This window comes from Protopterus annectens, chromosome 16.part0 (assembly GCF_019279795.1).
Source record: "Protopterus annectens isolate FY-2018-M chromosome 16.part0, PAN1.0, whole genome shotgun sequence".
Classification (NCBI taxonomy): domain Eukaryota; kingdom Metazoa; phylum Chordata; order Ceratodontiformes; family Protopteridae; genus Protopterus; species Protopterus annectens.
Window position 1 is genome coordinate 19,785,305 of NC_056750.1, and position 24,343 is coordinate 19,809,647.

Genomic DNA, 24,343 nt, shown 5'->3' on the forward strand with positions numbered 1-24,343 from the left:
TATTAAAACGGAAACTCCAAACTACAAAAGCAAAACCAACTGAACTGTTAAAGGTGAAAAAGAATATTAGCCTAGTAAAAATGTATAATATCATCTGAAACACACTCATCCTGAATATTTGTTTCACTTTTAGGTGAATGATGTGGACATGGTTGGGTGGTTGGTGTAATGGTTAAATTGTTTACCTCACAGACACAAGGTACAAGGTTTGATTTTCATCTTTGAAAGGAAAGTGCATAGGCATAAAATAGCCTAGTAGTTACTTATAAACTAAGTAGAAAGTAAAATATTATTAAAAAGGAGTATTCTAAAATGCATAAATTTTGCAGTAAAACAGACTTTATTAATACATTTGCTAGCTTTTATTAAATGCATTTGCTAGCTACAAGGATATGGCTGGAGAAAACCTGAAAGATGCGTAAGTAATAAAAAACACTGTAAACTGTTTTTCTGCCTAATTTAAATGTGCAGGATATGCTCTGCGCCTTCCTTCTTCCAGATTAATTAATGATTTATTCTGTCTGTAGGTTTCCTTTCAGGCTTGCCAGAGGAAATTGGACCTTTGTCTCTAGCACTGAAGGACAAAAACACCGACGAGAAGAAGAAAGCCTGCCATGAAGAAGAAGAAGAAAAGAAAGGACAGCCAAATGGATATTCCCCAGAGAGAACAGTGCTAAAATACTCGGGCCAAGGTACATTTGTATTCATGTTCAACAATGCTGTACTCTCGCCAGTACTAAAACTGAATGATACATGACTATGCTTCTGTAATAATCAATTGTTTAATGAATCAACCTATTATCCACAATTACTCAATCACTTAATTACCACATTTCTTTTTTTTTTGTAATGTTTAAAAATTACACTTTTGATTTAAAGTGCCTGTTACAAAGGTTTTAGCTCATTTATCAAATGTGCATAAATTGTTAGAAGAGATATAAAATTACAGCAAACTGAATATTCAAGCAAAGCATAGATTAGTGCAATAAGCAAAACTCAAACTTCAAGGTGGACCCTGAGGTAAGATACAGGACAGAACTGATTAATAAAATGTAAGCATTTGGATGAGCGAGGGGTGAGGGAGTCTGAGACTTAATGAAATCTAGTAAAAGAACCCATAGTTTCATAGTTTCATAGTAGTGTACTAGGCTATCTGCCCGGGGGCATTTATAAGCCTAGCCAACAGTGATGTGGCTTTACGCCACCCCATACTATATGGTTGCGCCTCTCTAGTAGTGACACATGTGGGACCCCATTATTTAGTAAACTATACCTCTGTCTAGTAGTGACACTGAGGTCACTCCCGGGGTAAACTTGCGATCTCCCATCCATGCATCGAGATTTTTCTTGAACAGTGCCAATGAAGGGCTCTGTCTCACATGAACTGGGATTTTGTTCCAGAGTATGGGTAACCTCTGTGTTATGAATCTATCCCTCCAGCATGTCCTATTCATATTTGTGCAGAGGTTGAAATCTTTAGCTCGTGTGGTTCTGGTGGATTTGGATTTTTGAGATGGAGCATGTCCATCAATTCCTGGTTGGACATGGCCCTGTATGTTAGGCACAAATCACCTCTGAGCAGGCGGTATGCTACTGAATAGAGCTGGAGTTTCTTTAATCTAGCTGGATAAGGCACATGTTTGAGACCTATGATCCTCTTGGTGAGGTACTTCTGGGGTCTTTCCAGTTGTTGCATGTGCCGGGTGAGATACATCCCAAATGGAGCATTATATTCAATCATGGGCCTGACAAGGGAGGAATATAGAGGTACAATGACCTCCTTTGATCTGGATGAGAATCCCTTCATGATGAGATGGGCAAGGTAGAATGTCTTTCTGACCACTTTGGCAACATGGTTGTCAAAGGAGAGGTCACTATCGACTTGAGTCCCCAGGTCTCTGATTACTTCTTCCGTATTCAGTGGGTTATTGTCTACGTGATAATTTGTGGGTACTTTGTTTTTCCCAAAGGGGATGACTATACATTTTTGGCGTTAAGTTTGAGGCCATGATTCCGCACCAGTTGTCCGTTTCAGTGAGACCTTTCTGTAGGATGTGTGTGTCGGCAGGTGAATCAACTATGGCACCCAGTTTGCAGTCATCTGCAAACTTTGTCAGCCATAATCCTTCCATATTTGCTTTCACATCTGAGAAGTAAATGCCGAATAGGAGTGGACCCAAGACTGAGCCCTGTGGGACACCACTTGTGACTGGTTTTGAGTCTGACATGGCTCCAGCAATTTTAACCTTATGGGTTCTGTTTTTAGCCAGTTTGCTACCCATCTTGTGACATATGGATTTACATTTAGGCTGCTGAGCTTGTCAATGATGCCAGAGTGTGGTATCGTGTCAAAGGCCTTAGCCAAGTCCAAATAGGCAGTGTGGACAGCCTTGCCCTCATCGATGGCACTAGTGACTGTCTCAAAGAAGTCAACCAGGTTTAAGAGGCAGGATCTGCCTTTTACAAAACCGAACTGTGTGGGATCAAGGGTCTGCAGATCCCCAATGTCGCCATTTATGAGTTCCATGATGATTCTTTCCATAGCCTTACAGACCAGGCTGGTCAAACTTATGGGGCAGTAGTTACCTGGGTCAGTAGAATTTCCCCCTTTGTGGAGTGGGACCACTGTTGCTGTGCGCCAGTGTTCAGGTACATATCCTGTAGTGAGGCTAAGATTGAATAGAGTTCTTAGGGCGGGTTTAGTTCATCTTGGAGTTCACGTAACACGCAACCGGGATACCATCGGGTCCCATAGATGCTGTGTTTTTGCCTTGTTGAGTGCTGATTTCACCTGTGTGTCTGTGATGACAGGTAGGTTACATTCAGCAGGGATAATTACTTCATCTTTAGGGGTGAGGGAGGGGAGAAATTTGCACTGAACCTATCTGCCAGAATGTTGGCAATGTCAGTAGGGTCAGTGAATTTTTTGTCATTGTGTACTAGCTCAGAGCATATCTGAGAATTTCCTCCCAAGGTTCTGACATAATTGAAGAAGGCTTTGTGATTGTCTTTGGTATCCTTGGCAATCTTTTTCTCAAAGTTTGCTTTAGATGTTTTATGAGAGAACGTAGTTTTTTACTTGTGCTGATCAGGGAAGCCTTTCCCTTGTGGGATTTGGCTTTGTCCTGCAGTAGCTTCCTTCTTTTGTTGTACAGTTTGTTTATAGCCGGGGTCCACCAAACCGGCATTTTCCCTTGGTGGAGAGGGTCTTGGTTTTAGTTGGGATTGCTTGATCCATGCATTCTTGGAGATGTCCGTAGAAGGCTTTTGTGAAGGATTCAGCATTTTGGGATGTGATTTCCATTAACCCAGTAGGCTTAAAGGATATAATTTCTGACTTGAGGAGCACAAAGTCAGCTTTTGAAAAGTTTTTCACTGTAGTCTTTTGTTCTGGGGTGGGGGTGGGATATGTACATCCAACGTGATCAGTTTATGGTCAGATCTTACCAGTGAGGAGTTTATATCCGGTGCGGAGCATTTGGACCCCATGTTTGTGATAATCAGGTCAAGTATATTATCTCTCCTCGTAAGAGAAGTGACCAGTTGCTCCATAGCATTTGAGTTTATGAATTCCAGGAATCTTTGGGCTAGGGTGTTAGGGCTAGAATAGTGGGCCCAGTCTATGTTGGGGTAGTTGAAGTCACCCAATATGATGGTGTTTGGTGTGACATTCATATCCTCCAGTGTTTTCAGGAATGCTTGATGGGATTCCTGGGATTGGGAGGGAGTTCTATAACATGCGACCAGTTGTATGGCAGTTTTGCCTATGGTGAGTAAAACTTGTATGGTTTCTGATGCTTCATGGGTAGCCACCAACCGAGAGGTGTAGGTGTCCTTTATGAAAATGGACACTCCCTCCCTTTGTGGTTCGCCTGGAACTTGAGGTCAACGCATGATATGAGGTATAGCCTGGTAGCGCTGGAGTGCTCTCAGGAGCCTTAAACCAGGTTTCGTTACTGCACAGACATCGATGTTCTCCATACTGAGAAGTGCTTCGAGTGCCTGCATCTTGAGATTTAGACTTCTGGCGTTGAGCAGCATTACCCTTAATTTTTTCCATTTTTGTTTTTATGGAGGTTGATTTGTCCTTTGAGCATTGCCTAAAAAGGCACTATGGGGTGGCAAGAGCCTTGGCCAGTATCCGGAAGCCCAGTGGTGACAGGTGCAAGCCATCCCTTGCGAAGCAACGTGGCTTGTCCAGCATATCATCCCAGGCTGACAGACATTGGATCCCCCTAGAATGACACCAGTGATTAATCCAATTGTTAAAACTGATCATTTTGTCTTTGTACTGAGGCATCATTCTTGGTGAAGGCAGGATGCTGCTCAGGGTCAGGGTCATACCAGTCTGGGCTACATAATCAGAGAGCTCCTCAATGTCTCTTTTCATGTAGTCCAGGGAGGTACGTCTCAGGTCATTCACACCAGCATGGACAATGACTGAATCATACTTGTACTTGCTTTGGAGCGACCTGAGTGCGTGTGTAATGTGGCGGATCCTAGCCCCCGATAGGCAGCTCACCGTTACCCTCTCCTTATTCAGCCTGGTAAGTGGAACATCGGTGTGTCTGACTATAGAGTCACCTATTACTAATGTCTCTGGCATAGTATTTTGCCTTAGGGGCTGTGATTGTGCGACACACCTGTTGCTTGAGGTATGTGTTGTAGGTGTTGCGTTTTGTGGGGGTGTATTTCTGGGTGTCTGCTTTGGAGGCCTCTGTTGTTTTGGTAAGTTTTTTACAAGAGCCTCCGAGTATGTCTTTGTGTTTTTATGTGTTTGGTTTGCATTAGTGGTGGTTTTATGTGTGACTGGTTTTGCTTTGGGTGTGGGTACCATCTCCTCCTGACTGGTCTTGCCAGTCCTGAGTTGAGAGAGTTCAGCCTCCAGTCTGGCTATATAGTTGCATCTCTCACAAGTATATGTGTTAGTAGGAAGGAGGAGAACTGTAACTAATTGGTACACCATCTTCCAGAATTTAGCAAACTCCCATATTTCAAGTATAGTCTCATCCTCTTTCCAACAGTCCATTTGTCTTGGACTACATATCTTTTCAAAAATGAAGAAAAAAAAATGAAATGACATACTAAAGGAAGAAAAATCATAGCAATTACAGAGCTTTTTATTTCAATTTTAGCACACCTTATTGCACAAAATAAATAATTTCAAAAAAGTACAAACCATGATATACAGTGACACTAGGAAATATTGTAGACATTCTGAGGAAGAAACTATAACTATGAGAAAGTACTAGCCATACTAGAATCTCTTTTCTAAATTGTAGCAGCAAATTGGGGGTGGGGGGGGGGTACTGAATGTGAGGAAAATAGGGTGAGGGTCTTATTTTTCCATATACAATTTTTGTAGTACATAACCTTCCCTTAGGTTATATGAATGGAAAATGTGGTGGTGACTTGTGAGGTTGTGACACTTTAGTCTCCCAATTCTGTGGTGAACAGGGATGCCAGCTGTATAGCACAGAGGGATGGACCCCTCATTCTGATCCAGGTAGTCTGAGTAAGATGAAGGGCTTATGTGATGGAGGAACAGGACAGAGAGACTGGAAATGAGTGACTTTTTGTTTTATCCACAGAGGATGGGTGGGGGTAGTTCTGCTAAGTAGCTGGGTGCTTCTTGGTGGGATTGATGCGCATTTTCTTGTGTGAAGCTTGCAAGCTACCATTTATCTGGCAGTGGGGGTGGACAGAGTGAGTGCATCGTTCAACACAGTGATGCATTGTCATTACATGTGCACTACACCTCAGCTACAGTTTCCTGTCCCTTTTATATCTAAAAAAATGCTCCTTTTTATGACTGCGCATATGATTCCCCACCTACTGATTCAATCCATGATGGCGTGGCAGTGATTTCGCTTAGGAAGAGCCGTGAAGACCATTTTCCATGGAGAGGGAGAAACAACCTTTTACAAGATTTTTTGCAGGATTTTACTGGACCTCCAGGAATGGAATGAATGGGTCTATGTGATTAGAGTGGATGACTATCAGCAGGAGAAACACACAGCAAAATATTCAATAGAATTTTAAGGTTTGGTATCACAGTAGCCTTTACAAGCAAAGATGTGAGGGTGGTAAGTGGCATGTTGGTGCTGAGATGGGGGGGATTAAAGTTTCTTATTGATCATTGTAAGAGGGAAGCTTAATAACTCATAGTTTCTTATTGATCATTCTAAGAGGGACGCTTAATAACTCATAGGTCAGTCAGATGTTTTTTTTTGGGTACAGATGTGTATAATAGGAACAACCATGTGTTACACAGCAAGATATGTAAAAAAAACTTGTGATGATGGCTCTTATCGACAACCTCATAAAACAAGGAGAACATAAAGCTGGAGTAAACAATAGCTATCCCAACAGTACAATGAGCAAGACAGTACTTGTATTGACAGATAAGAGCACTGCCTAATCGTTGATTGCTAAATAAGTGCATGTCACTGGTCCTTTTCAAGAGAAATCTTGATGAGTGGATGGGAAATAGAAAGTTCACCCTGGGATCACTCCAGTGGCTCTACTTGATAGAGGTACCAGGAACTAACGGTGGCATGATGCCAGGGCACTTCTATGGGTTAGGCTTGTAAAGGCTCCAGGGCCATTGGCCTAGTACACACCTATGAACCTATAAATCATTGGACATTACAACAGGAAGATGTTTACGAGTCGTAACAAAAGCTAGATGTGTTCATCTGGTTGTTACTTCATCTGGACATTATTCAATGATTCAAAATAGAATGGACAAACATTACAGCAGCTGGAAGGTTAAGCTCTGGTGAAGACAGATACATATCAAAGGGGGCATTATACTCAGTGATTGGCCTATTAAATGGTGAGTAAAGCAGGACAATGACATTCCTAGAGCTAGACATAATCCCTTTGTTTATAAGCTGTTCAATATAGAAGGACTTCCTTACAACAGTGACACACATTTGTTGAAAGTTACTGTCCACATAAGGTCCCAAATCCTGAACAACTGGGTCATCTCTTAAGCCACTGTTGTCAGTGTAGTAGTTTCCTGGTTTAATGTCTTCCCAAAATGATAATGCATGTTTTGCCATTTAGTTTCAAATCGTGACTCTGGCACTACTTATGTATTTGGGACAAACCTTCTTGCAGGATGGCTAGGTCATTTGGGGATTCACTGACTGCTCCTAGCTTGCAGCCATCCACAAACTTAGTCAGTCAGAGCCCTTGGTATTGGTTTTTACTTCAGTGAAGTAGATGCTAAACAGGAGAGATCCTTGTATTGAACCCTGGGGGACTCCACTGGTGACTGGTCTCTTTGTGTAGGTAGCATCCCCAATTTTGATCTCCTGTATCCCTATAAGTGAAACAGTTGGTAATCCAGTGGGAGATGTAAGGGTCTATTCACTGTTTATTTAACTTTTCTACTATACCTGAGTGGTGAATTTTGACAAAAGCTTTGGTCAGGTCGAGGTATGTAATGCTGTCATTCTACTTTCATCCATTGCTTTGGTGACCTTTTCAAAAAAGTCCACCAGGTTGAATAGGCATGACTGCCCTTGACAAATCCAAATTGAAATAGGTCTGGTGTTTGGAGGTTCCCTATGTCCTGATTGATTCGTTCCATGATAAGTCTTTCCATGGCTTTGAATATGAAGCTGGTGACTGGCCATACTTATGGGTCTATGATTGCCTGTGTCTGTGGAAGGCTGTCCCTTATACATGGGAATGACTGTAGCTGTTTGCCATTTACTTGTTACAAAACCTATATGGAGGCTGAGGTTAAATGCTGTTGCTAGGGGAGAGGATAAGCCATACTTTATGCTACCTAAGATGCATCCAGGGATATTGTCAGTACCTAATGAGGCAGTATTTTTAGCTTTTGATTTGGTCTTGTGTGATAGCTGGAGGCAAGTTGGTTTCACGCACACCTTGTGGGATAGACAGAGGGGAGAGAAGGTTAAAATTTAAGCTGAGTTTATCAGCCAGAAGGTTTGCTATATCTTCAGTCTCAGTGTAGGTAACATTGTTTACAATCAGATCAGTATATTGCTGTGTTGTGCCTCTGAGATTATGAACGCAGCTAAAAAAGGCCTTGTGATTGTCTTTGGCTTGGGTGGCTATTTTAGTCTGAAACTTGATTTTGATGGATTTTTTAAGCTCCTAAGTTGTTTATTCAATGATGAGAGAGCCATCATTCAGGGAAGTGCTCCTCTTACTTTTACCAACATTCTCTTCCTTTTATTGCACTCCTTGTTGATGTAATGGTTCCACCATGGGGTATTGTTTCTGGTAGGGGTTGGGGTATGACACCTTGTAGATTTCTACCATGCATTGACAGTGCACATAAAATGCAATAACCATGCCTCAGGCTATTAAGATCTCTGCAGTTTGCCTACATTTCAAGAACTCTCTTAAAGTTCACCACTACAGTGAAATAACCTAAAATCAACAAACACCTATGTCTTCATATCACTAATAGCCACTCCTGTTCTGACTAAGCAATCCTTTTTCTGTATTTTTTCTCTTGCTGTTCTCACATGACCATTCTCTGCCAATGGGTCCTGTTCTTGTCTACCAAGTCTAATGGGATTCCTTACCTCCCCGACTTGCTTCGGCCTATTCTCCGGGCTGGTGAGGAGAGCAAGGCTATTGGTATAGCAACATATTTCTGTTGAGAACTGTTTTTCTTTTATGCCCAAATGTCCCTCCTGCTCACCCCCATTAATATATCATCCCACCTTCACTTTGGTTCAGCAATTGCCCCCTCTGATTTCCCTTAGGATTCACCACACCTGCCAGGGATCAAGCACAAGGTGCATCCAAGTGCTCGCTCACCGCGGGATGGGCTCTCTCACCCTTCTCTCATATCACCTCAGATGCCTAGATTGCTAATCGAACTTGGCTTGTCTGGGCCATAGTTAAGGCTTTATCTCTATATGCTGTAGCACCGGTTGACTATTCATTTCTTGGCATTTCAATCTTCCCTCAGAACTTTATAAAACCACCTCCCCCCAAACTGCAGCACCCATTTCATTCACTCATTTCCTACCTCAGCTGCTTGCATGCATTCTCCTGTCTGTACTGTTAGCTGAAAGCCTACTTCAGACAGTTACTTTTTGAACAATTTTCACAATTCAATTAATTTCTTAGCAGTCAAGTTGCTATAAATATGTTGCAATAATTTTATTTTTTTTCCTGGAAATTTTTCTGTTGTTCTATGTTACATGCTACTATGTATTTTATACTGTATGCGTTTTTCTAACTGTTTTTCTTGGTGTGTTTCATCTTCACCCATAGGCTGGGCCTGAAATAGGTCCATGTGGATCAGTGGTGAACCCTAGTTAACACATTTAAATAAAATGAAATAAGTATAGGGAGATGAGCATTGTGGGAAGTGGGCAGTATAGACAAAGTAAGATGTAAAGCAATCTTCTTCTTCTTCTTTCGGCTTTTCCAGGTTAGGGGTCGCCACAGCGGAACTCTGGTCCGCTAATGATTGGCAGTAGATTTTTACGTGCTGGCTTGCCGGGCCTAACGCACAACCTTCAACGAAGGAACACCCATTCACGCATGTCGCCACACAGAAGACGGTCTAACTGAGAATCGAACGGGCAATGTCTAACTGTGAGGTGACAACGCTACCACAGCACCACCACCACAGTAGTAAGATATAAAGCAATAAAAATCAAGAAACATTATTCATGGAAGGTACATTATGGTTCTGAAACACATTGCAGAAGTAGGTGGTGGGATTTAGATCACAGAAAGATGCATATGCCTGTTAAAAAGAGTGAGAGAAAATTGGGGGAAGAGTGTTGCAGGACAGGGAAATAGGGAATTGGCTTAGGTCCACCACTTCAGGACTCTCCAGTGACTTTCTGTACAGTGCCCTATTGGTTTAATCATTTCCTCCAGTGGCAGGAGACAGACAGACAGACATCCTCAGACTGGATAAAAGCCTTTGGGCCCTTCATTCTCATCTGGCAAGTCTTATCAATGTAGCCATTTGCCTGGAAGATGAGAAATGGGCATGAGGGAGTAGGCCAGATGGTGGTATGTTAGTGACCCCCCTCCACAACATATATTATCCCTTGTGTTGATGATGGCTGCCTGGCTGGGGAGCTGTATGGATATGTGCTTCCACAAATGCATTCCTCCTCATCTCAATGGTATATGCACTATTATACAACAACCCCCCCCCCCCATTAATATTCTAAAACGTGCACGTTGTAAATCAGACTTATACTAATGGAAAAAAGGTCCGGTCGCCCGGACTTTTTCCATTAGTATGAGTCTTTTTTTTTTTTACAGCAACAGAGAATGCAAGATCTCCGTTGTTTTTTAGAAACTGTCTCGCTATGTCAAAGGAGTTTAAAATAGCGAGACAGCTTTAAAAAAAGTAATGGAGATCTTCCTTTCTCCGTTGCTTTTTTTAAAGCTATGTTGGGTTTAACTTAGCGAGACAGCTTTAAAAAAGCAACAGAGATTCTCCATTGCTTTTTTTAAAGCTGTGTCGCTATGTTAAACTCCTTTAACATAGTGAGACACTTTGTAAAAAGCAACGGAGATCTTGCTTTCTCCGTTGCTTCCACCCACAGCTCTGATGTACTGCGAAAGTATACGCATGCGCAGTACATCACAACTGCCACAGAATACCAGATGGCTGCGGAAGGGAAGCACGGCGGCATTATACAATGCCATTATTTAAGAAAAGTAAGTATTTTTTTTCTTAAATAATGTCATTGTATAATAGCAATAACCCACTTCTGGTTCATAGGTTCATAGTTTTAGTACTAAGCTAACTGCCCTTGCGAGCCATTTTAAGCCTAGCCAATTATCCTTTTGTGAGACTCAAACCCTGCACCTTGTGTTTGTAAGGCAAACACCTTAGCCATTAAGCCACCCTCCCAACGTTGTGGGTAATGCTGGATTTACCCATGGTTGTCTTTGTTTGGCCACTCGGGCTTCACCCTCGTGACCAAACCACACCAACCGTGGATAAATCCAGCATTACCCACACCCAGGCGTGGGTTATTGCTATTATACAATGACATTATTTAAGAAAAAAAATACTTACTTTGTATGGGTTATTGCTTAAGTATAATAGGGAAAGTTTGCTCAATGTGTTCCATGAGTGATCGCATGCTTACTGGTAGGCATCACTAAACCAACATTTCTAGCTGCATTCTCCCTCCCAGGATGGACTAGCTGACCTCAGACACACTCTTCCGCCCTGCCTGCCCGTCTAATGTCCCTTCTGCTAATCAAACACAAGTCACCTTGGTTGTAGTCAAGCTTTCATCCCTGTGCTCTGTAGGGCTAGGTAGAAGTAAATCATTTTTATCATCTTTTTTGCCCCAAAATATTTTATACCTGAAAATGTCAAGCCAAGTAAAACTAAAACCAGCCTTTCAAACTGAGAGACGCAAAAATATATGCCCAGAAAAATAATCATTTTATTGCATTTTTATTTTTCATTCACACCCTTGCAAGCTTAAAGACACAAACAGAAAAGGCCAGCAAAGTAATAATTTTGTTTTATTCTTTTCATAATCTTTATCGTCTGTCAACTATGCTGATTAGGCGAAACCCTGACACTTAAAATGACCTCTTCCATTTTTACATGCACTGTTTTGTGAATTTCTGTTGAACAGCTTCAGTTATTAACATGTAAATATCAGGACTGAATAATGACAACTCAACCTCAGTAAACCAGCACTTTCAGCCCACCGTAATATAATACAGCCGGTGCCAGGTTATAGTTTCTCTGTTAAACCTCAGTCACTGTTGAACAGATTTGCATGAAAATTTGCATATTCAGCCTCATGGCCTCACTGTCCTTGTGTATCAGGTTTTGTTTCTCAATCAGATTTGCAGAATGTGAGTACTGCTGAAATATTTATTACAAGTTACAGTTGCTTTTTTCTTTTCAGCTTTCCCACTCTTCTCTGAATAGATGCTCTGGAATTTTGGTTTCAAGTTTCAGAGATGAAATGCCTGGCATCACAGAACTGCAGTTTGCTAGCTTGATTTAAAACTGTCAGAAAAACAGAGCGATTAAATTATTAGCTTTGATTACATTTGCTTTAGAAGTGCCCGATTCAGAGATACAAAAACTACCTTTTGCTGATTATTAATTCACAGTACTTAATATTGGTCCTGACTTAAAGATAATTGCCAATTACAACATTAATGTTATATTTACAGTAAACAGAACCTTAACTTGATTCTTAAAAGTAGAAGTCAGTTGCATAAAAAAAAAATTAAATGCATCTTCCAAATTATCACACTCTCTCTCTGTGTACACATCAACAAAATATAAATAGAAAGTGCTGTTTATAGTATTTATTGCAACTGTTTCTTAACTGACAGTTGAAAATCCTCCCTATTCATTTGTCTCTTTTCTATGAAACATACCTTCTAGTAAGCCTGTAAGACATCTAAGTCTCAGGAAGCAAACTATCCTTTAGTGTGAATAAATGCATTGTAAACTGAAATTTTACCTTCTCTGACAAACATTTACTATCTTGAAACTGAAGCAACAAATCCAGTACATAACAGAAGAGGGAGAAGAACGTTTAGTACATACTATCCCCCAAACATAAATATACAATGAAGACTAATTAATAGTCAAAACAGTGCACACTGATTGGACAAACCAATCAGCATGCTTATTGTAAAACGAGCGATACCCACAGGAAGAAGTTCATTACTTCACTTTCTGTGCACTCCTACCAGAGAATTTCAAATGTAAAACTTAAACTTTTTTTGTAAGTAAACCCTTCCATGCGAGCACATTGTGATAAAAAAAAAAAAAAAAAAAATTGATGCTAGGATTGCCCCTACAGCAGCTCCGCAGCATACCTCAAAACTCAACAGCATTGTCAATACTTACGTCAACCATCTGCATACCTCTCAAGCTGCTACAATAAAAGATTTTGTGTTAGCATACATTTTTCTGATGGATATGAGGTCAGAAACTCAAATGTCTGTCATTATTTAGTGACTTTAAGCTTCACTGATTTACCAGATAACCACAAATTTTATGAGGAACAGATCAAAAATATGAAGCAAAAATCTGGATACTCTATAAAAATCTGGATAGTTGAGAGGTATGATCCTTTGGTATGTGACAGAAAATGGCAGACTTTATGGAAACCAACCCCCTCAAAAAAAAAAAAAAAAAAAAAAAAAAAAAATTTATATATATATATATATATATATATATATATATATATATATATATATATAGGTACACTTTAAAATATTTAAAGCTCAAAATCCTAAATCTCAAAATAATGAACTCAAAATCTTGAAAGCTCAAAATAATGAAAACTCGTAATACCGAATCTCATAATATAGAAAAATATACAGAACGCCAACACTGATTATAGTGCAGCAGAAATACATACAGAAACATATTACCCTTCTACAATTATAAGCAGGGGGAAAGCCCCCCTGCACCCCCCATGTGGGGGGCTGCACCACCCAAAACCCCCTGCTATTTAAATATATCAACTCCGAGGTAAAGGGCTATTTTGATATAATGCCCACCCTGGAGGGCATTATTGCACTTAGAAAATGACCCTTTTGATTGTATTTTTAGATATTGTATTGTTGTGTATTGTATTGTGTGTGTGCGTGTGCGTGTGCGTGTGCGTGTGCGTGTGTGTGTGTGTGTGTGTGTGTGTGTGTGTGTGTGTGTGTGTGTCCATGACTGTGGTACAGCAGGAAGTGAGGTCTTGTCTTTTCTTAGCTATAGTGCAATCCTGGAAATGGCATATATAATATGCAGGTGGGGGTGTGGGGCAGACCCCTGCCTGCAATGGGGGTGCAGAGACATCTGTCTCCCTGCAGAAAACAATGTTTAGAAGTTGTTTCTGGTTTTCAGTATTTTGGAAGTTCAACATTGTGAGCTCAGTGTTGTGGGGGGTTGACTATTTGTGTGGTTGACATTCTGATTTAGATTCTTTGTTATGATAGTGATTACAACATTTCTTTAAGTATAACTTTATTGTGTATCGCAGTTTATTGTGAAATGTGTCACGATATTAGGAATAATGAAAATAGACATTTGTACAGTTTATTTTTAAGCAAAAATAATCATGTGAAAAAATTACTGTATTGCTATAACTTTGTAACATGTTTATTTATTTGCTGTTTTTTAATCATCTGTTAACCAGATAAACTCTGTAGGCACAAGCCAGTTTTCACTGGTAGGCAAATGGAAGCTAAAGGAATCAAACCCCAGATTATAAGATGAAACTTGGTAGCAGTTCATTTCATAATCTTCTTTGCTAAACTTCCAGACTTGATGTTTCTTTCTTTTCTTTCTGTCTATGTCTGGAAAAAAAGATTATTTTAAGCATTTTGTTGATAGTTTTATTCACATTATTTATTACATGTTTACCTTTTGTTTTGCGTTTTTACCTTCTTTTCTGATATCTGAGAAAATGATTTATGATGAATAAGAGTTATAGGCAGCTGCTATCTATCTTGGTGAAACAGGAATCTGACACATCAATTTTTTTGCTCTCCCCCCCCTGCAGCTGACTGTCAGCTGCCACCAACTCCTGTCCTCATTCACACTGTTTAGTGGATACACCTTAGCCCCTCCCCCCAAAGCTCAATGTGACCTGCATCTGGGACTGGTGAGTTGACTAAGGATGCTGCTACAGCAACCAACTGCTGCCCTTCCCCCCCTGTGTCAGCCACATGACCTCCACAATCGCTGGAGTTTGGTGAATGAAATGGATGCCCAGTAGCAGTGGACCGCTATGATCTAGTTTTGCAGTAATGGGTCTGAATCAAGAAAAATGCTGCTTTTTGGGTGAAGTGCCCCAGAACAGATTTGGGTTTAAGTTAATCAGAGTTCAGCTTAATGTCTCAGTCACAGAAAATTCAGTAATTGCTGTGCATTCTTCAATGGTGAGTGAGTGCACAGGACTTTGGATTACTGTCTCATTAAAAATGACTGGTTTGATATTAGTCAAAGAAATTCTAAATGCACGACACATTGTATTTGATGGTGACTGAGAACATAAGGTTGTTGTTTTTTATATTATTTCTTATGCAGCAGGTGATGGAGAAACATCTTCTCCTTTAAACCCACTTTATGTAAGCATCTCTGCTGCATCATACAAGAAAGGACGGGTAATTTTATCAATGCTCGTTTTCTGTCCCTCATATCTGATGTATAGTGTATATTCTACATATTCAACATATCCCACACATCCTGCACTGAGCTGAACCCTAACAAAATTTCACAGCAGCAAAACTATTGACAGACTTGTTCAGTAAATTACAATAAAGAGTAATAATAATATATAAGTAATAATAATATAATAGTAAGAGTATCACTATGTTTATAGTTTCATTTATTGCTTTACAAACTAAAATGTCTGCACCAACAGGCATGGGGATTAGAGAACATTTGGGTGAGTGTTGCTGTTTGCCATTGTTATAGCATGAGGCATGATGACAATAACTGTGGACTGTGATCTGTTTAAATGTTTAATTTTGTTATGTTGTTAATCTGTACCTTTTTTGTGATGGGAACATTTAATGACATGTAGTTACATTCTAGTTAAATGTGTTATAGAAGGATTTCTGAATTTTTAAACTTAAAAAAAATAAATTTTAACAAAATAGTATAATAGAAGTGCATGCAGTGTACACACCCAATATATCATTAGGGCAAAACAAACAAACAAATAAATAAACAAACAAGCACAGCTGGTAGAGCTGTACCATGTTGTGCTTCTGACTGGTTATCGACTGTCAAAAAAACTTTGTTTTTTTTTACTACTCTCCTGTATACTCCATAGCATCATTAATGTGCTTTTTCTGCTAATATTAAAGTTAACTTTCAAGAATGATAATGGATCTTGGCATCGCAACATGTTGTTTTTTTTCTTAATTTTTAATAGGAAAACATTTTGTTGAGAATGCTTTCCTTTTTCATTTTCTGACATTTTTTGAGCAATATAAATGCTATACAGAGTAACGTTCAGATATCACTGATGTCTGTGTTTCTGGTGTCTATTAATTCTGTTATACCGATTGTGTATTAGAAATCCATCCACAACCCCTCTTTTCACATTTTTAGAAATGGTGCCTGAAAACTAAGCATAAATAAATATATTAACTCTGAGATCACACAACATACTACATGCAATGTGAGAAAAATGGTAAATTTCCCGTTCCGCGCTGTGCAGCAATCTCCATTCAAAACGTTCAAAGTTTCAAATCTTTGATCTTATGGTTTCGACCATTTGCAGTTCAAAGTTTTGAAACTTTAAGCTTGTGAAGGGAATCCATAAACACTCACATACACACACACACACACACACACACACACACACACACACACACACACACACACACACGCACAGATACACACACACATGTGTGTGTGTGTGTGTGTGTGTGTGTGTGTGTGTGTGTGTGTGTGTGTGTGTGTGTGTGTGTGTGTCTATAGCAAAATTATGTTTTTTGCTTGTTTCACTGAGTTGAAGTCTTGACAGGTTTGTTTCTTCCAGCTGATGTTTCACTGAAATAATGGCTGACGAAATGTAAGGGAAGTTTTCTAAAACACATTTCCTCCTTCTGTGCATTATCTGATTTGCGTTATCTTCTGGTTTCTACTTACCTATGTAACTGTAGCCTAACTGTACACGCTATGTCACTCTCTTTAAATCTTCTGTACAGTATGTGCTGTTCATTCTGTCCTAATTCCTGTTTAGCAAAGGTTTTAACTGAGGCCTAAGTACACAGTAAAAATAATCTGTACAATTCACAAGTGATCCATACAGTACATTAGAACCACAAGTAAGTTAATCACTCTTACTCTGGGCCAGATCACTATAACTTATCCTAGTATTCTTACATCTATCTAGTCAGACCTGACTAAATACACCTGGTAAATGTGTGTATATATTTATGTGTGTGTGTGTGTGTGTGTGTGTGTGTGTGTGTGTGTGTGTGTGTGTGTGTGTGTGTGTGTGTGTGTGTGTGAGTGTGTGTGTGTGCGCTTGTGTGTGTATGTTTGTGTACATCTGTGTGTGTGTGTGTGTGTGTGTGTGTGTGTGTGTGTGTGTGTGTGTGTGTGTGTGTGTGTGTGCGTGTGTGTGCGTGTGTATGCGTGTGTGCGTGTGTGTGTGTGTGTGTGTGTGTGTGTGTGTGTGTGTGTATGTGTGTGTGTGTATTTGTGTAAAACATTTCAGGGGTTACTCCTGGAAGGATGCATGTAGGGAGACAGCATATTCTAAATACTCTAAATTACCTTGTAAGATCAGTGGAGTTGGTTTTCTCTAACATTTTATTTTAAGGGGTGAGACATTAAGAAGAAAATAACTGAAACTGCATTCTGCAACAATTATGATGTATTTTAATGTACATACTGATAACAAATGCTTTTCAGTACTTTTGAGATTGTCCAAGATTGGATTTACCAAGATGGCAGCTTCAGGCTTAAGTAGTTGCAGGAGTGTTTAGCTGTAGGAATTCCTTTGAGTCCTGGTACTGACCAACAAGTACTGGGTTGGGAATCCATCTTACTGCTGATGACTGAAGCTCATTCAAAAAAATCCAAGAATAATGTGATTAAAATGCTTTTTCTTAAGCAACATTAGTTTATGAATGTAGTGCAGTATTATACAAAGATGCAGGTTCAGCTGGGCTAGATGATGTCCTTTTTTAAAAACTTTTGCTCAACATAATTAAAATACATTAAAAATGGATTGTTTGATAATCTAAAGGCAGTTTTATTTTTAAAAAAATGTTGAGTAGGTAATGAAATATGGAAAAAGAGCAGTGCCATAATGATAATGCAAAAACAGTTTTCATTTCGACTAGCTGCATTAGCTTTCTGTTACGGGGCAATGTTTGAAACTCTTAAGTGCAACGTTAGAGCAACAAATGGTAAACGGTAATTTGTATCCTGCAACCTATGTTTATAAATGAACTGCCATGTGAGCTTCCCAACTTTTTTTTTTTCAGAATGACTTTTGTTTGTTTGTTTCAGCCTTGGCGTCTTCAGTCCCAGTGCCGACACACATTATGGACTATCATCCGCCTCCTTCCCCTCCCTTCTATAAGCCCACCTTTCCATGGCGCTCCTTTCATTTGACATACGACTTTCCGCAGATGTCCTCAACCTTTCAGTCTGCATTTCTGAAGAGGTCAGTTGACTTATATGGGACCCACATAAAACCAGTTCCTGACAACGAACCACCCATTGACTACAGCATGCATTACTCACCGGACTCCGAGATGTACCACTGCGTTAAATGTAACAAGGTCAGAGCAGAAGCATGTACTCTTTAAAACAGTAATGGCTTCTTTTCATTAACTTAATTAAGTTCTAGTTCTACATTTGTTACTAACATAACTGCAGACATAAATGTGTATGTGGCACTACACACACACACACACACACACACACACACACACACACACACACACACATACACATGCACACGCGCACACACACACACACACACACATATATTATATATATATATATATATATATATATATATATATATATACATACATACACTGCAATAACCTGATAGGAATCAACAAGGTAATAAAATGGTGCATGTATATAATACAATTTAAAAATAACAACTAAATTAATCGAAGGCTGATTATATATATTATACAGGGTTATGACTGATTTACCAGTCATACCTAAGATTATAATACATAGAGCATGCTGATTACTTACCAAAATCAGAGAAAAAAGACTTTTTTGCACCTATCTTGCATGAAAAGATATGCAGCAAACTATTTCTATGCATGTATTCCAGAGCTTTTGTACCCCAGATCTATGCTAGAACATTCCTTGTGGCCACCATAGAACAACACCAGAAAATGATAACATCTATAAAAACCATAAAGCACTTCTTGATGCCATACAAAAAAAAAAGCATACTAAAGTCTGCTTTTACCATCAGGAGTACACTAATCAAGTGAAAGTCCTTAAACTACAAATAATTATGATTGTGTCTCTCCAATCATAAATAGTTATTTGTTCTTGACATGGATGTCAAGATTTCCCTTTTCAGATTCAATTCACTCTGTTCTCAAGGTGAATTTCTTGACAAAGAAATTTCAAACTCATTTTAAACACATAAAGACATGTTTATGACTGATGACCAAGTCATAATGCTATATGTTATACTTTGATAAATGGATTCCAAGAAATTTACCCCAAGAGAGAGAGAAGCTTGAATGCTGATTATTGGTTTCATTTTAAAAATACATAATAAACTGGAGTCATGATCACTGCCCTGATCTGACAAAAATGGAGTTTTGTCCAGTGACCTGATCACAACTTTTTTAATATATATGGACTTTTAACTGCCCAAATGTGTTACCAGTTAAAAAGGAGCACAAAGTTATTTTATAGCTTTGAAAGCTGTACTTATCATCAACTAACAACTTTAAAAACTGCTAGACACTTGTCTGCCACATTTTATGTGTGGCAGTGTGAAGTTTGTTATAGCTTTCAAAGCTGTTGGAATGTTTTCCTGGTGCTTTTCTGTATCAGGTGTTACCTGTGCGGTAGTACATGCTTTGATATTAAGAAGGTTCTGATATAAAACTCTCACTGTAGCAAGCTTTTTACAGCTATTTTCATATGTTTGAGAAGTGTGCAACAGGCTTATCTTTTTGTCAGTTTTGGAACATACTATGTTCCATGTATTACATAACCGCATACCTAACTGTTTTTTTTTAAATTTCAGTCAGGAAAAGCATAGCAGGCTAGTAACATAGGTTCATACTAAGCTAACTGCCCTTACAAGACATTTTTTTAAGCTTAGCCAGTTATCCCTTGTGAGACTCAAACCCTGCACCTTGTGCTTACAAGGCAAGCACCTTAACCATTAAGCCACCCTGCCGACAGCTCATTTTCTGATAATGACAAGAGAAGAGAAAATGAAAGGAGAATGAAATGTTAGTGCGGTGTTTGAGGTGATGGCAAGGATTGTAAATATCAGTGGAGAGTGGGGATTCCAGTCCATCTGCAAGTGGCAACGGCAGATCACCTGTGGCTTGTTCCACATCAACACATGGGTTATGGAACTGTGGGTAGGAAAAAATAATACAAATATCCACACTACCCAAGGATCCTGACCAATCTCTGCACACATCTCAACTCACACACCAGGCATGTAATCAGTCAGCACAGAGAGATAAAGCCGTAACCAAGGCCTAGCCAAATCAGGTTGGGATAGCAGTTTGGGTGAGAGAAGGTATGAGCATGCCTGTCCTAGGTGGGAGGATTCTTGTTGATACGCTAAATGGAGACATGGTCTGAAGAAGGAAGTTGCCCTTAGATGCAAGCAGTGAGCATGTGAGGGTGGGAAAGGGAAGTGCATAGGGCATAAACAACACCCCCCAGATGGAAACACAGATGAGATGATCCTTCAGAACATCCTTACAATCCATGACTGGACCCAGCAATACTGGAGTAAGTTCAGAGCACTAGGACATTGGCTGGTAGACCCTGCATGGGTGTGGAGCACTTGGCACCCGACCAGTGCACAAGAGGGCTGAGGGGACAAAAATATTTTTTTAAAAAAGTGCGTTCAATGAAATAATAAAAAATATTGCTATATCAAAGTCCCCCCCACACAGCTTGAGGTTATGCCTCCAGCATTACCACCGCTGATGTAATCAGATCTGAGGTGGCTGTGCCACATACACAAGGAGTAATTCCATATCAGTGCAACCCCACAAATGATGGAACTTTTCAGTAACTAACAAAAATTTGAAAATCAATCAGATTTTGGCTGTTACATGACCTGATCCTGTTTCTGCATAGAATAGTTATCCTGACAAGTAAAACTATTTGTGTTCAGTAGCTTAGTCAGGACTCGTAGCCATGTGCATAACAGATTCCATTCAGATATCCCATGATTCCTATGTCCATGAAAGTTTTGTGGCAAATGCATGGAATGAGGAACTTTCTAACAGAATCATAGCTGAAAGAAACCCTTGCAATCAAATATGAAGCAATCTGTACATCTGCATTACTTCAGAGAGAACATATGTTTAGTTTCATAAAATAACTTACTTATTTCATTTTGCACAGTGTTTAAATTCCAGTAGATTTTTGAGTTCTTTTCAGGCGATAACTAAGATTATATTTATATTGATTCACTGATATATACCCAAGACTCTAAGGAACCTTCTCTTCTCTTCAATAACAATCCCTTGGGATCCTTAACATCAGCCTGGACTACTAACAATTCAAGGAGGTGAGCCCCCAGTTTAATACCTGATTTAAAAGCTGATGTCTCATGGCTGTGGCATTTCATGTTGCAGTTGCCAGAAGAATATAAATCCAAGTATTTGTGGGAGGCACAGAATCGCCAGCATTAAAGGCCAGTGTTATTACCATCTGAGTCCCCCTAATGCTTAAACCAGCCGTGGACTGCGGCTGCTCTTGCAAGCTGTTCCCATATGCTGACCATTTCCCTTTTTGCTATTTTGCATGGAAAGGTGACTATAGCGAAGCCTAACATTTCTATTCATGTCAGATTAAGATGAGCTATAAAAAACATTTCTTCACAGTCTGAAGAGGAGACAAATTCCAGCATATAGTCTAATGCCTTTTTAGGTTCTAAAACAATATTTTCATGACTTAAACATCAACTCGCTGTTAACAGTGATTCCCCGATCCTTGAGTTCAGTTGCTGACTTCAGTAGTCCTACCCTGTTCAATTATCAGTGAACTAAAATATTTTCTTTTTACGAACTGCATTGCTTCATCCATGAAAGTACTGACAACACTTTTAGCATTTTCCTTCCTGTGCAACACTTTAAAGTAAAGGCGGCAATGCTGATCAACTATACAGAAACAAATAACTTTTCTTGGAAACAATCTGCTTCACTATTTATGCTTTTCCCAATAGTAAAAGACACTTGTTAATGTTTTCTGCGTTTTAGCACTGGTTTTTGAATTAATTAATTTGTAATATTATGTTTTCTTTTCTTGTCCTGGGTTAAATTTGAATGTCAGCTCTCAAATATACAAAAACTTATAGCACAAGGTTTATCATGTCACTTTAGAAATGTTGATATTGTCTGTGTTACTTTGGCTGAGGTATAAACCTGTGTCTTTCAAAATTCTAGGTATTCTCAACTCCACATGGACTTGAGGTCCACGTTAGGAGGTCACACAGTGGGACAAGGCCATTTGCTTGTGATCTCTGTGGGAAAACATTTGGCCATGGTGTCAGTCTGGAACAACACATGAATATCCATTCACAGGTGTGTAATTCACAATATTTATGCACAGCACAATATACGGTTCTAGAGTTCAGATAATGACATCATTCATACGGTTCTAGAATTTAGATAATAACATCATTCTGGTCCTTCCCATTTGTATTTCTTAGGATGCATATAAAGTTAGATCATACACTAACTGTTCCTGGAGTCAAATATGAATCAACTTGTACTCGTATGCGTACATTCACATAGGGACAGAAATGCTAAACAATGGAATACTTTTTCAGTAAAGCAGTATTGCTATGAAAAAATTAGCTTGTTATATTTCTGAAACAGCATGCCTGGCTAAGTCAACCCACATCTATAGCTCATCTGTACTGATCAAAAAGCAAACAGGTTTTAATTAATATACACATAAAGAAATAAAAGACAGGTTTAATGCAAAAGAATTACTAAAATATTAACAGCTAGTCAGGATGGGGTCTTCTCATTGAGAATTTACATTCATACCAAACATTACTGCACTATTGTTAAGTGAATGAAAGAATCATGACAATATCAAATGTGTAATAAACTGGACAAGAATGTAATTATTTCTGTTTGCAGTAGCTACGGAGATTTTGCTGTATATGTGTACATAATTATACATACTAACAGCTGCAGGGTCTAAGTTTCAGTCCTGAGTTCTACTCACTGCCCATATGATGTCTTCACAATGTCACTGTGTGTCTCAGGAGCCTTTCTGTAGGTACTTTCATTATGTCTTACTTTCCCAAATTATTCTGTCTGACTGGCCAGTCATGTACTTTTGGCATCATGACCTGACTCACGACTGAAAATAAAACACAGCACACATAAACATATGCACGTGTGTGTGTGTGTGTGTGTGTGTGTGTGTGTGTGTGTGTGTGTGTGTGTGTGTGTGTGTGTGTGTGTATTGTGTACATATACATACGTCTGTAGGTATATATATATATATATATATATATATATATATATATATATATATATATATAGAAAGAGCGAGAGAGAGAGAGAGAGACACACACACACACACACACACACACACACATATATATTTGCATGCATTTGTGTGTGTGTGTTGTGTACATATACATATGTGTGCAGGTTTATATATATATATATATATATATATAGAGAGAGAGAGAGAGAGAGAGACAGAGATAGATAGAGAGAGAGAGAGAGAGAGAGAGAGAGAGAGACACACACACACACACACACACATATATATTTGTATGCATTTGTGTGTGTGTGTCTGTCTGTGTGTGTGTGTGTCTGTCTGTGTGTGTGCGTGTGCGTGTGTGTGCAGATTTTTTAGACAAAAGTGAAACTGAATAACCTCAGCCTTTGTCAAATGTGCCTTAGTTGAGTAAAGTGCAATATGTATGATACTGCACAGCAGATGGAGTTGTGTGACCATCGAGCTAGTTTGTATGTATGTTATTTTTATATATATGTATATCTATATATATATATATATATATATATATATATATATATATATATATAATTTATTTTTACATTTGTTAACCGGGTTAGTCTGTCTGGGTTCTTAGAGGCCCTTTTTCAGCAGAGACCCGAGGAGAAACGCTCCCAAAAAAGTTTAAGTAAACAAATAGTAAGAACAAAGATAAACACAGATCACATTTTAAGTATACATACTTCTGAAGTAATAACATAGCATGCAATAAAGGAATATATAGAATGGATAGAAGTACAATACAATACATATATGAAAATTTTCACATAGTATGGCAAGAAACTAAGCAGAAATATGGCAAGACTAAGGTCAGTACATTGCTGAACCAAGGCACTAGGCATGAAGTAAGTAAATATACAGATAAAGTGTAAACTTTGGAAGTTAATAAATAAATTAAAGGATTATGGGAATTGACTGTAACATGAGCTAACTAGTATGGAATAAGACGGAAAAAAAATAATATATATATACATATATATAATGGATTCACTCCCATACATTCAGCATACTGGGCAACAAGCACCCTTCAGCACTCATTGTTTCCATAATAGGTGTGGGTTTTACAGGATCGGATCCTCTGAGGGTGCACCACACACTCACACCTAGGGCCAATTTAGA

General features: G+C 39.0%; 1 protein-coding gene across 1 annotated transcript in view; it reads left to right on the plus strand.

The window, feature by feature from the left end:
* Positions 1-24,343, plus strand: part of GFI1B (growth factor independent 1B transcriptional repressor) — a 159,782-nt gene that overhangs the window by 111,834 nt on the left and 23,605 nt on the right. Inside the window, exons 3-5 of the mRNA XM_044058892.1 lie at positions 528-692; positions 18,002-18,276; positions 22,126-22,263. Of these exons, the coding sequence (XP_043914827.1) occupies positions 528-692; positions 18,002-18,276; positions 22,126-22,263 (578 nt within the window). The remainder of the gene's footprint in view (positions 1-527; positions 693-18,001; positions 18,277-22,125; positions 22,264-24,343) is intronic.